General features: G+C 51.3%; 1 protein-coding gene across 1 annotated transcript in view; it reads left to right on the top strand.

The window, feature by feature from the left end:
- Positions 1–14,666, top strand: part of SLC39A11 (solute carrier family 39 member 11) — a gene marked incomplete at both ends in the record, with an annotated part of 95,860 nt that overhangs the window by 17,634 nt on the left and 63,560 nt on the right. Inside the window, one exon of the mRNA XM_082008232.1 lies at positions 9,301–9,445. Within this exon, the coding sequence (XP_081864358.1) occupies positions 9,301–9,445 (145 nt within the window). The remainder of the gene's footprint in view (positions 1–9,300; positions 9,446–14,666) is intronic.

Below are 14,666 nucleotides of genomic sequence, written 5' to 3'. Positions count from 1 at the left end.
AATTGTATTATATATTGTGTTATGTGTATATTATGAATAGGCTGATGACCTTGCCGGAGAGTGGCACGCTGTTGGGCAATTGGGGAAAAAACGGGGACGCGTTTGGGGCGTGAAAAATCCTCATGGTCTGTTTTCCTGTCTTCCCCCCATCCTGCTCTAATTATCAACGAGGTGGTGAAAGTGATGTGCCTTTAATCTGTTGTCTCCAGGCTTCAGAGCTAAGGCAAAGTGAAAATCTGACCGGATGAGTCCCCTCTTCAAGTTTCAGGCTCTTTGCAGGCTCGCGAAGGCGTCTTGCTGTTGGTTTGCATTTCCTAGGTGGTTTTTAAGGCCTCTCAAGACTTCATAGGTGAGGTACTTACCACACATAAAAATAAATGAGGGCTGATTTCAGAGCTTGATTTCTGGAATTTAGGTTGTCTTGGTGGAGTCTGGTGCCCAAACACGTTACGCATGAAAGCCTAGGACGAGCCCTGCCCGTGGGGCGGACTGGAGGGGACCCAGCTCGAAATTCAGCCGTGGCCCATGGGACATCCTAGATGGACTGTCCTGAGCTTCCAAAGGAAGGGAGATTGGTTAGCTGCTTGGTGGTGGGAGTCAGGAAGTGCCTTGTCCCTTATTACACTCTCCTTTCTGTAATGAATTAACAAATTAATTGCACTAGCTGAAGAGGATGAAGGGCCTCTCCTGTGGACTTATTGCACTGTGCTTTGGGAAGGTGTTTCAGGCTCCCCTGGCTCTGCCGTAGATCCTATAGATGAGCAGAGGAGTTGGCGTCTCTCTTGGGCTTTGGTGCTATTTTGGTAATTATGGGATGTGCAAGATGCAGAGAGGAGGAGAAAGAGCAGAAATGGCGGCCTTGGGAACGAGCCGGCTGCGGGCTGGGTCCCCGGAGGCAGCGCCGGTGTCCGAGGGGCTGCGATTCTCGGGGGGATGCAGGGAGAAGGGGCTGTGCCCCAGCCGCGCTGCTTCTCCGTCCGCCTGCCAGGGACCGGCCCGCAGCGTCAATTGCGGGTCTAAAGGAAGTTGTGTTTTAATGTAATGTAATTAGGCAGCACCGGCATGGCGTGGCTCTTCATTTGACGGGTGATGGATCGCTAGCTGAGCACTGCTACCTTCCGCCAGCCCTCGGAGGAGCCCTCGCCGTTCCCTTCCCAGGGCTCCTGACATCCCACCCGCAGCAGCAGCCGCCCGTTTTGTTCGCCCTTTCCCATTAATTCAATCTGCGCTGATAGCAAATCATTACTGGGGAGTATATTGTGTAAAAATGAGCTGTTAATTGAAGTTTTGTTTGCTTTTTCTCTTACCCTTGCAAAAAGCCTTGCATAATAAAGGACTGTAAAAATACATGTTGCCACGCTACAAATATACAAGGTGGGAAGGGGGCAGGGGGAGAGAAGAGAGGGAAAGCTGGTCTCCGTTAGACTTTAATAAGCATGTGGAGAAAAAGCTCTTGTTAATCCCATCTGAGGCTTAAAGGTTTATTGCTAACAATTAAAATCTCATATCGTAGTGCTGACTTGATGCCACAAACCTCTCTGCCGTGTCCTGCTGAGGAAGCTGTGGGTGTCTGGGTGGTGGTGATGTGCAGGGCAGTCCTTAGGCAAATATCCCTTAGGAAAATATCCATTAGGATCTGGCACTGAGCTTGGCTGTAACAGGCAAGCTTCCTCCCAGCAAACAACTGGAAGGGTATACGCATCCTAACTGGTCTTGGTGGGCAGCACTTGTGTGCTCAAAAACTCCGCCTGAAGCAACTGATCCTTTGGAAAAGAAATTTGCTGGTTGTGTCTTCAATGTTTCTCCAGCCTTCCTGGTGGACAGGAGGTTGGTGACACGCAACCCGCTCCTGCTGTTGCGGAGGTGGGTTTTGTTTGTTTGACAGGTTGCTTGGATATTTGGTGGTGTTTTTTTTTCTTTTTTTGCTAGGTTGCGTGGCAAAAGCAGTGAAAATACTCCTGCGCTTTTGTTTTTGTAATGGCAGAGGTTACAAAAACCATCTCCTTTCTGCCATGTAAAACATCGATATTGCAAAACATCACGTTTTGTAACAAACCTCCTGGGTTTCCCGAGGAGCCTGGGAATTGTACAAGTGTTCCCTCCTCCTGGGCGCGCTTGCCCTGTCCCTGCGCCGTCGGGGCTGCCGCCTTCCCAGAGCGGGTGCCAGCAACATTCCTGCTGTGTTTTTCCGCCCTCCTGGAAAGGCCAGCGAGAAAAATCCGTACGTTTCTTTTTAATATAATCGTTGCTTTGGCCAAAAAGATGGATTAGCCTGTGCCTGGCTCCCCTTGGAGCCCCTCACGCAGCCCTTGGCGGCTCTGGAGCAGCCGCCGCTCTCTGGGGCCGGTGCCGGCGGCGCGTGCCTGCTCTCCGGCAGCGATGCTCTCGGGGGTCCAGCCATGCCGGCTGCGAGCGGGTGCCCCAGCATCCTCTGATCAGAAGGGCTGCGCTCGCCTGGGGCTGCGGGATGCTTTCCCCTCCTTCCCGTTGGAGGGCAGATTTGGTTTATTTGAGGGCTTGGGGTGGGTTTTGATAAATCTGCCTGCCTCCCTGGGTCTCTCTGGGTGTGCTCGGCGCTGCCGGCTCATGAGAGCGCTGCAGGTTTTGGCACTGCCAAGGGTCTCCCAGCGGCTGCTATCGGATGAGGCAGCTCCCAGGGGAGCCCCTGTGGCCGGGGGTCACCCTGCAGGACACCCCGTCCCCACGCTCCGGGTGACACGGAGGGGAGGTGATTTATTCTTCCTGCCCTCGCAGCCCATCAGCAGAGGCTGGTGATTAAAGCTGCTGCTTGCAATTTTCAAGAATTATAAGTTATCAAAGTGGCTGATAATTAGCAGTGAATAAAACGTACTTGCAATAATATTATATTAGTTACAGATAAACTGATAGCAGCCTTCCTTAATATTCACTTAAGCTTCCCTGTTCGCAGCGACTGGGGGAAGGCTCCGGTGTCGCGTTGCCGCCAGCTGCACTGTCAGGAGGAGAAAGGCCTCCCAGCCCGATCTGCTCACAAGACACTGCTGGAGCAAATCTGCCGCGAAAGCGCTGAAAATGTTGTCTGTGGATGAACCTGTCCTTCCCAACTCCCGCGGCAGCGCTGCCATAGCTACAAGCCTCCTGCCTGCTGCAGGCAGGGCTGCCTGCTGGGCCGGGGGAGGATGTGGGGCTGGAGGAACCAGATGGAAGATGCTTGGCATGGGAAGCGGGGAGTCCCCGGGCCTCCCCCCATGCCGCAGCTCCGGAAAAACATCAGCGGTCCCGGGGCAGGCAGTGGGGCTGGCATGGGGGGCATGCACCGCCGAGCTGTGGGGAGGGCTGCGGTGCTCGGCGTCTTGCAGGATCGGGCCCTCAAGGTCTGTCCCTCCTTAGGAAATTGGGCTTTGTGAGGACGCTCTCACGTTAAGCGATTGCTGGATTGATTTGTTTGGCTCCTCGGCTGAAACCGTGCCTCTGCTCAGGGTCACCCTGCTCCTGCCTGGCGCCGAGCAAGCCGGCGCGGGCGGATTTCCGGGGGGCTCCGGCCATCACCGAGGGGCGATTCCCTCCCAGCCTCCTTGCTGGTGGGGGAGGCAATCCCCACCCAGCGCAGTGCTTGGCTCCGGAGCTTCAACTGCTGCTGGTGGCGTGGTGGGACAAGGATGTGTTGGGGACCTGGCTCTTGGGATGAGGGCTCGGTTGGATTCATAGACCCCGAGAGCCGCTGGTGTCCACCAGCAGCATCAGCGCACGTGCGATGCTTCCCACGTGCTCAGCTCTTCCATTCGCCTTCTCTGGTGCGCTTTGTCTTCTCCTGCGCTGTATCTGGCAGCACTGTGTGGCTTTGGAGGATGGATCTGATCACGGCCTCTGGTTGTACTTGCTGTGGTTTAGGTTTTATGAAATTTCAGGCAGTTGAAAATGGAAGAAATCCATTTTGCAACACGATAGACGGCGCTGACCCAGCTCCTGTTAGCAAGCCCAGAAAGAATTGCCGTTGAGATGCCTTTCTGTCTGCCCTGCCCATTACCGCTGCTCCGTTGTTAGCCATCTCCGAATCAAAATGCAAACCCAGATGTACCTGAAACACTTGGAGACCCTTAAACTTTCATATGAAAATAAATTTGGCTTTCCATCTTCGTTACGTGGGGTTTTGTTGATGAGGGGTTGGGGTTACTCGCTGTTACCGGCTGTTACTCTGGCAGCCCGAGCGGCGATCTAGGGTTGTGCTGGCTGTCCCCAGGTTTATTCCCAATTTACGGGGGCACGGTCTGTCTCATCAAAGGGGTTTGGGTGCTGCTGGTGGGACCCAGTTGCGACCCTGAGCGGCTGTACTGGGCTGTACCGGGGCGTGGGGCTGCCAGGCACTGCGAGAGTAGAAATAAGGGAGATTTTCTTGTGTCCCAGAGCTGCGTATTGGATGCTGTTAATGATAAATATGGCTGTGCCCACTTCAGCACTGAGAAGGGCCTTTTTTATTGCGTGGAGTGTTTAAGGTTGCACTTCAGTTGTTGGTTTTAGTATTTCGAGCAGGGGGTTGCCAGTGATCTCCAGTTTTGAGAGGAGCTGCAATTCAAGTCCTCTTAAACGCGTGCCTGCTAGCCCCTTCCCTTAGCCCATCCCTTCATGCCAGGTCAATATTGACCAAAACCATGCTTTTTCCCCCCAGAAGAAGTGGGGGATGCACTGTTTCTGGGGATGCTGTGCTGGGGGAACGTGGAACTGGGTGACCGTTTTTCGGCAGGATGCCTGGTGTCATCGTGACTTCTGGCAGCTCAACTCGCCGCAGCCTTTAAACTCCATCACAGGCACATCCTCACCTGCCCCTTCGCGCTCTTCTAATGAGCGCTGGCTTCTGGTCCCGCCGAGCGACACGGAGCCCCGGGAAGGAGTCCCTGGCGAGCAGGGCTGCGCGGGGGCTTGGCACGTCCCGTGGGACGCCGGCTTCCCCTGGGATCGCTGGTGCTGTCCTGGAGCACCCCTCCAGGGCCGTGGGGAGCGATGTGACCGGCCACGCTCTTCAGATGAAACCAAAGGGTCCCGAGGGAGGGTGGGGAGTGTGGGGGAGGCTCACCATCGCTCGCACGTTTGTCAGCTCTTGGTGGGTTACAAGCGAGCGCTGCCGGCGCGGGGATTCGCAGCCGGCGCTGTGCCGGTGGAGGTTCACTTGGGAACGTCGAGCCCTTGATGTGTTGTTTCAAATAACAAAATAGCAGCCTGTAAATGGGCGCTCTCCGATAACTAGGTGCTTTTTAAGGGAGATCTCTGCCTATCCGATGCTGTCGCGTGTTTTTAACATAACTCCATTTATCCGCCTCCGAAGAGCCGGGGACTCGCTGCTTTGTTGCTGCACAGCCTTTGTCTCCGTCCCCAGAGGTGTCGGGCTCCGTGCAGACGCGCAGGAGCAGCGAAGCCGAGTGAGCGGCCGATGCAGAGCTCGCCACAAGCTCACCGGCGGCGTGGGGGGCCGCAGAGATGTGCTGTGTCCGTCCCCGTCTGCGGGGCAGCCGGCGACATGGGCTGGGGACGTGCAGTGTCTGCCCTTCCTCTCCTTGCTCCCCACCCCTCCGTTCTTTCTCTCACCGCTTTCTGGTCTCTGATCTGTTAATCACTTTCTCTCTTTTAATAAGTGTGAGACGGAAGCCCCTGGGCACTGTGAAGGCGTGCCTTGTTATTGTCTCTTAGTGCCTCTCTGGTAACTCCTGGACAAGCTAGGAACACTTTTTTTTAATAAAGTAGTAAAGTTTATTCTATTTCTCTTTCCTGTTGAGGTGCTTTCTGCCATTAGTAGAGGTGTTACGGTCTTTGTGGAGCCTGTTCCAGGGTGTTTGCTGGGTTAAAACCAGTAAGATACTGCCTGGGAAGAGCAGCGTCACCGACCTTCCCAGACAAGCAGCATCTCCAGGTTTGGTACCAAGTGATCTACCCAAAGCCAGACCATCACGTTTTGTCATCATCGTTTCTTTATTAATTGATTCTCTATCGGTCAGGTGCAGGGGAAGAGCAGATTTTTTTCTTAAAGGTGTCACCCACTCTTCATTTCTTCTCAAAATTGGATTTGGTTCAATTAACAACTTGCGCAAGAGGTAGCTGGGCATCAGCATGCAATGCGGCAGCCTTGCTTCATCTAAAAGCCAGGAGCTGCCGCCTTGTCCCTGCCTCACCCCTTCGCCCTGCAGCACCGAGGCGCTGCCGTCAATACCGGGGTGATGGCCACGCCACTGGGATGCTGGCTAGCAGGGGAGGGGCACGTTTCCGTACGGATTAATTCGGGATTGCTGCCGCTTTTGGGTAACAAAAGCAGGATCTGGCCGTTTAGGCGGGTGCTGTGTGGAGTGGGTGCTTCTCTGCTGTCTGCAGAGATACCCGTGTTTTCTCGTCTGCTTTTGCATGTGGGGCCGTGACAATCTAACGACCTTTCTGTTGTAGCTCCGTAAGCAGAGACGAGCGCGGTGGGGACTCCCGCGTCCCAGAATAGTTTTCCTCCAAGCTCCACGGGTCTTCCTGTCCAAGTCTCTGATTGCATCAGGCTTTTTGAAATAATTAGCCCCCGTGGTTATTTCAGTTAACGCTAATTAGTGGCATGAACTAATTCATGTGGGTTGACTTTCCTCTTCTCTTTCTAATGCTTTTTTAACCCACTGACACATTCCAATTAAGGGACTCACGCGGGGACTGGACTGAAATGACTCAGAGCAATCACAGTTGGAATAAATCGTGTGCTTTACTGAAGGTCACTAATATTTTTTTCAGATTGCCAGCATTGCGTATTTGTGCCAGCCAACAGGGAGATGCCCTGGCATTACTCTAAGTATCTGAAATATCTTCAAGTGTGCCTCCATGTAGGTGCAAGCTGATTCGCAGGTACCACGTCGATAAGCATTTGACGTGCTAAAACGGCGGCACAGAAAATAGCCGTGGGAGGCTTCTCGTCAGGACTGCAGACCTTGAGGCAAGTGGTCATGACCTCGCAAGGACCTTGCCCGTTTGTGTCTGTAGCTGCGCGATGGTAATAGAGGGCATACGCTGAACGTTACCCGCCTGCTCGTGCTCGTGCAAGTGATTTCTTTTCCCCTTGGTTGGGTTATTGGAACTTGCAGAGTCCTACGGGCTCTGGCCATGCCCTGGGCTCGCTTCGCTGCCTCTGCTGACAAGACCCAGTGGAGAAGCAGTCTTTGGGCTGGGGGGAAGCCACAAATCTGCTGGTGATAAAGCCTACAAAGCTGCTGTTGCAGCGGTTGTAGCTTGTTTAATAAAACGTTGGTAGGAGCCACGTGGAAGGAGAACCTTCTCTGTGAAACCTGGCGTTCCCCAAGCCCGAGGCGAGCGCAGTGGCAAGTGGGAGGCGGCCGGTGGCTGCAGCAGGGCTGGAGAGCCCTGTGCAACGCTTGCAAATCCTTCCTGCGCGCTTGAAGTTGAGGCTTTACTTCTGCAGCTTCAGATTCCCATCCTTGCTTCTCCTTGGGCTGGCATTTTCCAGTAAGCGATGTTACTCGCTTTCCAGAGGTGCAAACCCCTTTAGCTTCAGCAGCACCAGACTCTCTCCTGGATATAGGGATTCCTGGATGTAGGGAGACCACGCTGCAGAAGAGCCAGCAGCAGGGCGAGCCCGTGAGTTCCTGTTTTCGGCCTCTTCCTGTGTTATCCAAGCCGGGTCGTGATGCTGAATTTCCCGTCTTTTTCCTCACTGTGTCGTGTCATCCAGGTTTTGCCGGAAAACGCTTGTATTTCTATCTCCTCTTCCAGCTACTGCCCGTGAGATGAGGTGCAGAGCTGCTGGCGTCTCCCGTGGGCAGGCATGGTGGCGTGGTGCGAGTCTCCCTTCTCCCGGGGATTTAAACGTGAGCACCTCATCGGTGCATCTTGTAATCGCTGGGGTAATGGAGGTGAAAGCACTCTGATTAAACTGCAATAGAGAGCAGATAGCAAATATGTGATTAGTATTAATAGCACTGGTCAGACTATATTATGCAAATGATGGGAGACTAGACAGTTTAGTTATTCATCTTTAACCTTTATTTTTGTTTAATGTGACCTTACCCATCAAGTCTCTCATTACTGTCTCTGGCTGTTCAGCGTATGTTCGTTTATTCTGCTGCCATCAATCCAACAGCTACACCCGTGTTCCCGGCCGGTGACGCCGGGCGCAGCCTGGACACCTCTCGCAGGTGCTCCCAGGGGCTGGTTCCCAGCCCGGCGAGGAGACGGGGACCCGGGGTCCCGCTCCCTGTGTTTTGGGTAGAGCTGGTTACACCGGGTCATACGGCCGCTGCTGTGGGACACGTTCCCTTCTCTCAGCCGTGCGGTTATGCCTCCAACTCTGTGTCTCCTATCGGTTTTGTGGCTGTCTCTGGGTGGGTTTGAGCAGCCTGGGGACATCCAGAGACACCAACCTTCCTGCCACGTGTCCAGCACTGTGAGGGAAAGGCAGAAACAGTGTCTGCCAGGTTTTTTGGTTTTTTTTTTTGGCCGATGCAGATAAAGACTCCGATGTATCCTTAAGTCACGTCTGGTTTTCGCGAGCTCTGTCTGGATTGGCAGGAATTGCTCGTGGGAGCAGTGCAGTCCCTCTTGCCACGGGGTGTCTGCTCTGACGACTTTACGCGTAGCTGCACAGTATTGGTTTTGGCTGTCCCTCTCTGCTTTCTGGAGGTTACAAATGCATAGGAATATATTCCAAGTGAGTTTGAAGTTTCACTGGGCCATCTGGACGAGTCTTACTGAAATAACACTGGCTGGTTGTGCACGTAATGTCTCATTTGATGCTCAGATGGGTTCAATTTTGAACAAACTATTTCCCTTGCAAACTCAATCCACATCGAAGATACGGCACCCTACTGCAAACCAAAAAATTCTGCAGAGGTCAGCCCAGCAGCTTGGTCCTCTGGGAGCAGCTCAACAGCACTGACAGCAGTGAATGTCCCTCCTTGTCTGCTGGTCTCCTCCTGGTTGACTTTGGAGGGAGTTACGTTTATGGAATTGCATTCCTCTGCGTTTGTGGAATTGCATTTCTTGCTGCTAAATCACCTGAATTTTGGCTTTCCCTCTTTAGCTCCATGCTTCTTGGCCCACAGCTCCTTCTAACCCTGTTCTTGACATTTCTGCTGGAAATGCAGAATGTTAAATCTAAACAACTAGAGAGTGTGTAGAGAGAGGAGAGAACCCAAAAGACATATGTCCCTGCAGCCGTGAGAAGCTGCTGCGAGACATGCCCCCATCGGCTTCCCAAACACACAGGTGCCAGAGCAGTCCCCGAGGATGGGGCTGGGAGAAGACTGATGGGGAGATGTGGGAAAAGCCTTAAATTTCTCTCTTGCCTCGCAGGGTTTCAGCGGACCTCCCCACGCAGCGTTTGCATTGAGCTGCGACCAACGAGCGGTGAAAGAAAAATATGAGCATGAACCTGCCCATCACCTGGACTACGAGAGCGAGTTGTCCATCCGGATAGGTAGAGCTGGGCTCCATCCAGGCAAGCATCCTGTCATATACCAACTGCAGAGTGTACGGGGAAAATATCCCTCTTAAACTGGCACCTAGACTGTCACGTATGTGATTGAAATTAGATTGGTTTTGACACGTGCATGCAAAGTGCACCTTCTCTCCCCTCTCTGGATCTGTCTCTCTGCTGGCTCTTATTCCAAGAATCATGACTTCTGTTTCTACTTCAGTTCTCAAAACCACTTGCACGTCTGTCTGCGCCTATGAATTATTGATAATTAGGTGTCTCATCCACCAAGGAAATGTAATCATCAGGTTAGCTTGAGATAAGTTTATTTTCAGCGTGGGTGCAGCGAGCGCTAACCCTGCCCTTGCTAAGTTATGCCACATTGAAGGTGCCCCATGATGCTGGACCTTGGTGGCCCTCCCTAATTATAGACTAGGACTGGCAGTCATGCTGTCACTCCTTATTTTGGAGGTTAGTAGAATTGTAGCTGCCAAAGTGTGGAATAAAACGTCTTGTTGGCAGCTATTTCCTCCTTAAATAGATTTTCAAAACAGAACTTCTTAGTCAAGGTGGTGGAACCTCATCGGGCCTCCCCAGGTCCAGGGCGTGTATATGGGACGGTTGGTGGCCACCCTTACACCCGACTGTGTGGGGATATGTCCTCTTGAGTCAACACCATTTTCTATTCCTCTACTTAACAGCAACTTTTCAGGAGACAAAGAGAACGTAATTTCATGAATTAATCTTATTGCTCCTCTGCTTTTTCTCGGTTGGAGAGAAACTGAAATAGCAGTTTACAGCATCTTGAGTAATTTGGGAGCAGACGGAGATGAAGAAAGAATCCTTCTTTTTGCAAAGGCTAGTGCTAGCCTCTGAAGTCAGGCTCTGTTATTCAACTGCATTGCTTAATCGCATGTTTCGTAAAGTGTTTCACATCCACAGGATTTTTCAGGACTTGAAATACCAGCTTGGATTTTTCCAAAGGGATGGAAGGAAGTTTTGTGCTAGACTCAGTGGGCTTTGGGTCCTGGATGTTTCTTAGCTCCTGGGGCAAGTGCAAGCTTGAAGACTCATCGAGCCCTGCAGGCCGTAAGGCTGTCACAAGGCTTTCGATGTTTTTGTAAGGTGGAAACTTTGCATCCCAGATGCGGTTTAATTTTATTCTTCAAGGGAAAAAAAGTAGGCAGCCCTGCAATTTTCAGAAACTTCAGCTGCTGGGGTTTTATGTTTTCATCTTTTCTTAGTTGCAAACAATAAGTGCAAATGGTTTTGAGAATACAGAATTTCCATTAGACTTTGTTTTTCCTCTCTCTGGAGAAATGATATTAAGAATCTACAATACATTAATTCTTTTATTGTCTCTTGATACTTTTTTATTTTTATTTTTTTTTCATACTGAAATGAACTCTGTATTTTCACAAGATACCTCAAGCCTTCCAAGAAAGCAGCTTTCCCCAGCTCTGGGTACTGCTTGGCTGCGCGCTGGGGAACGCTCTGGGAACATAATGGGTATTTTCAAAGTCTAATGGGTACTAAGTGGAATATTTCAGACTTAATCACTGTTGAATCATTGACCCTTCCTTCATATTTACATGTTTTAAAATTGCTAAAGCTGTGAAAACAAACAAACAAAAAAATCCCAAAGCACACCGCTGCCTTGTTTTGCAGTTTTCTTTACCCCCTGGGGACAGTGGTGAGGAGCAGGAGAGCGGGTGTGGAGATGGCTGGAGAACGTGGAAACACGCAGCTCTCCAGGGACCTGCGTATCTGAGGTCTTTGCTGTTAGGGATGTAAAAGCGTATTTAACGCGGCTGCGTGAGCGGTTGGGAGCAGAAGTGACTGTGCGGTCGCGCTTGGGTGGTGGGATCCTCATAGCTGCACTAAGCAGGTGAGAAGGTTTGTTTTAGACCTGGAGGGAGGGAGATGGAGAAACGCAATAGTTAAACCTATCTTTTATCTCCTCTGGGAGAAAAAAAATTCTCATTCCGCTTTTTCCCCCAGTCGGCAGTGTGTTTGTGCCGCTGTTCTTCCCCATCATCCCAAACCCCTCGGTTTGCCATGACTTGCAAGTTGTTTGTAGGGAGTGAGGAAGCACGGTACCAGCCGGCTGGGGCTGGGAACCCCCTCTCTCCCTCCACATCGCTCCTCTGCTCCCCTCGTCCTCCGGCTCTTCTCCAGCGTGCGATCGCAGGCATCGGTGCTGAATCGAAACGAGATTTTTATGGGAGTTGCCAACAGCTGGCTGCCTCGTGGATGCCTGAAGTAAGGCACACATATCCATGTGAAATGGAGTATGGATGGATTCGGTATGAATTGCAGTGAAAAGCCTGTGTCTAGACTCGGTATTTGACAAGTGGGATAATCACGAGGCTTTAATTACTGCAAACAAAAGAAAACCCAGCCTTGTCTTTAATATATCAGTGTAGGCAAGGGATGTAATCTATATTTCTCTGCCTCCCTTGGAACAGATTGGGATAAAGCTGAGGGGGGTTTGTTCATTCCTCTGGGCGCAGGCGAAGCCCTCTCCAGTGCTGCGGAGGGACCCGACGGGCTGTGCCCCCCTGTCGCGGGGGCTGCGGGGCAGCCCAGCCCGCTTGAGTCTGTAGACATAAAAACCAGGGGAAATAGTTTTGGCCGGGTCACCGCAGGCTGCGGGACTGGAAGGCCAGGTTTGACCCCTTAGATCGTAGCTACGTGCATGGTGTTCTTGGGTAGTTCTCAGAAAGGATTTACATACAGCATCGCACCTTGAAACCTGAGCTGTGACTCATGCTCCTCTAAACTGTATATTTAACAGTGAGGCATGTTGATTCTTTGTCGTGTCCTGGTGCCGAATGATTCACGTCGCTCCAAAGCAGATTACGGAGCGGAGTGGGAAGGCAACGATGTTCCCCAGCAGCCTCCTCCGCTCTTGCTTTAATGTCCTCACTACCCTATAGCAGCTGGAAGACCTTCTGTGTCCAAGGACATGCTTTCTAGGGGTGCTGGGGCAGGGGAGCTTACAGCAACGTGGCTGCAAAGCCCCCAGAGTAAATTACCAAATATCATCTTGGTGCTCAGTTGGGAGCATCCTTAGCGGCTGGCACAGCTCCAGCCCTGGGGAGTTAAGAGTAGTAGTCTCTGAGCTGGCTGCTGACCCAAGGGGCAAATAAATGGCTACTGAAGTACCTGGCTAGCCGGCAGCATCTCTGCTCACTCATCGTTCATCGCAGACACACGGACGTCTGTGCCAAGGGGATGCTTCTGGCATCACGCAGCCAAGGCTGTTAAGTCACTAATATTATTAAAGCGAATCGGGGCTTGTTTTAATGACTTGATTGACTTTTGGTGGGGTGTGATTTAGGAAATGGTACTCTGGCGTTCTTGCATAGATGTTCAGTAAGTACATCCAGATGGTTTAGTAATTGGAAGAAGGTGCTGGTGTCTGAAATAGTGTACTTAAGAAATGAAATGTCATTAAACTTGTTGCTTAAATGAGCCATGGGGTTTGGGGGTATTGTAGAGAAACCTCATTACATAGAATTTGTACTTTTTCCCTTAAATTTGAGCTGCTGCCTCAAACCAGCTGCACTGTCGCGGAGGCTTAGGCGGTGTTTCGGCTGGGGAAGCCCTGGAGCAGGGGAGGTGGGTGGGCTGGGGGCACCACCAGTGCCAGACCTGGTGTGGGTCCATCCCGCTGCGCTGCCTGAGACGCACTGGGCCTGTTTCGGCAGCATCACCCAGCCTCTGCTCTAATTTTCTACCTCCCTTCCTGAGGCTGTAATTTCTTTCTGGTTTTGCTTTATTTTTCCCCTTCAAAGGAAGTTATCGTGTACCAGGGCTGCTGGTGCGGACTGCACGCGAGAGGAAGCAGACCCTGCTCACGTAGCATCTTTTTCATCAGTGCCCAGGCAGTTCGAGTCCTGTATTGATGTACTAAACACCTCATGAAAGGGAGGAGGGAGCTGGGGAGATAAAAGAGGTGGCGAAACCCCTTTGGGGACCACTACAAAGAGAGGGTGTGAGCCAAGTTGTGGGATCGGTGCTGGTGCTCCAGGCAGCGTATGGCTATCGTTTGCCTCTGTCTCTGGTTGTGTCCTTGCCAGAAAATTCACTTTTTGCCCCGATACTGCTGGTGTACCGGCTGGTTTCAGAAAGTCCATCCTCATCCCAGCTTTTCAGGCTGCCCTGATCTGCGTCTGTCCCCTGGTGCCAAGGGGAAAAATCCTCCATAGGAATGGCCAGCTCCCATCATAAGAGCATCAGTGGTTTGCTGACACTTGCCTTATAAATTTTCTCTTTGTTCCCTCCTTCCCTGAGCAGAAGCAGAGGCTGTGAAGGAAGCAGGATGTATAAAGCCTCTCCAGCCATGAAACCCGTTGTGATTCATTGGGGTAAAATTCAGCCAGAGCCTTGTATGTGTGAGGTTTATTAAGTCATCGTAACTTGTATAACGTGAGGCTCTTTCTGCAAACTGTGATGTTCACCAGTTTTAGATGGTTCCAACTGTATTTGTAATAACGTTGACACTTTCACGCTGTGCTTGGCCCAAAAACCGGCTGCTTTCAAAAGGCATCAATTCATTTTGAGTTTTAATAGCCAACCTCGATGATGAACACCTTTGGCAATGTCTGTATTGATTTAAAAACATCCTAATGCCCCTTTCTAGAGTGTTTCAAATAGTTATTGACCATCCTTGTCAGGTTGGGTTCTGTGGTTGGTTTTTATAGTCATGACTAAATGTGAATTTATATATGCAGAGCTTCAGAAAAATAAATAAAATTGGAGCACACAATCCTTCATAAACTGATGAAATGCCTTCTTCACACGTAGTTCTTTACCCCTCTTACTTTGGTCGTAGCCTTACTCCTTAGATTAGGAATTTTGAATTTTCAGGGCTGTATGCAGCCTGGTGGTTCGTTCTGCTTTACTCTCGGCTGGCATTGTCACTGGGCATAAACACCTTCTTTAATTCTGCTTTCCAAGATGCACATAAAAATGTCTTGGATGTATTTGCAGAGGACCCAGTTCTGCACTCCTACACGTACTGAAGCCTGCAGTAAATAAACCACCCAGTTCATCAGGTCGCTGTGGGTGTAAGACATTAGGATTTCCAACTCCAAACAGCCAGATCCCCAAGGAAATGTCAACCTGTGACCTACCCCGAGAGAGCCGTGGCTGAGTGACCTGTGCTGTGTCAGGACTGCCCTTCTCCATCTCTGAGGGCTCTTGAGATGGTGATCCTTCTGTTGCATATCCCATCTGT

The sequence above is a fragment of the Phaethon aethereus genome (genome assembly GCF_964289735.1).
Source record: "Phaethon aethereus genome assembly, chromosome: 18".
Classification (NCBI taxonomy): domain Eukaryota; kingdom Metazoa; phylum Chordata; class Aves; order Phaethontiformes; family Phaethontidae; genus Phaethon; species Phaethon aethereus.
Note: the sequence above shows the minus strand (reverse complement) of the source record. Positions and strands in the feature narration are given on the sequence as shown.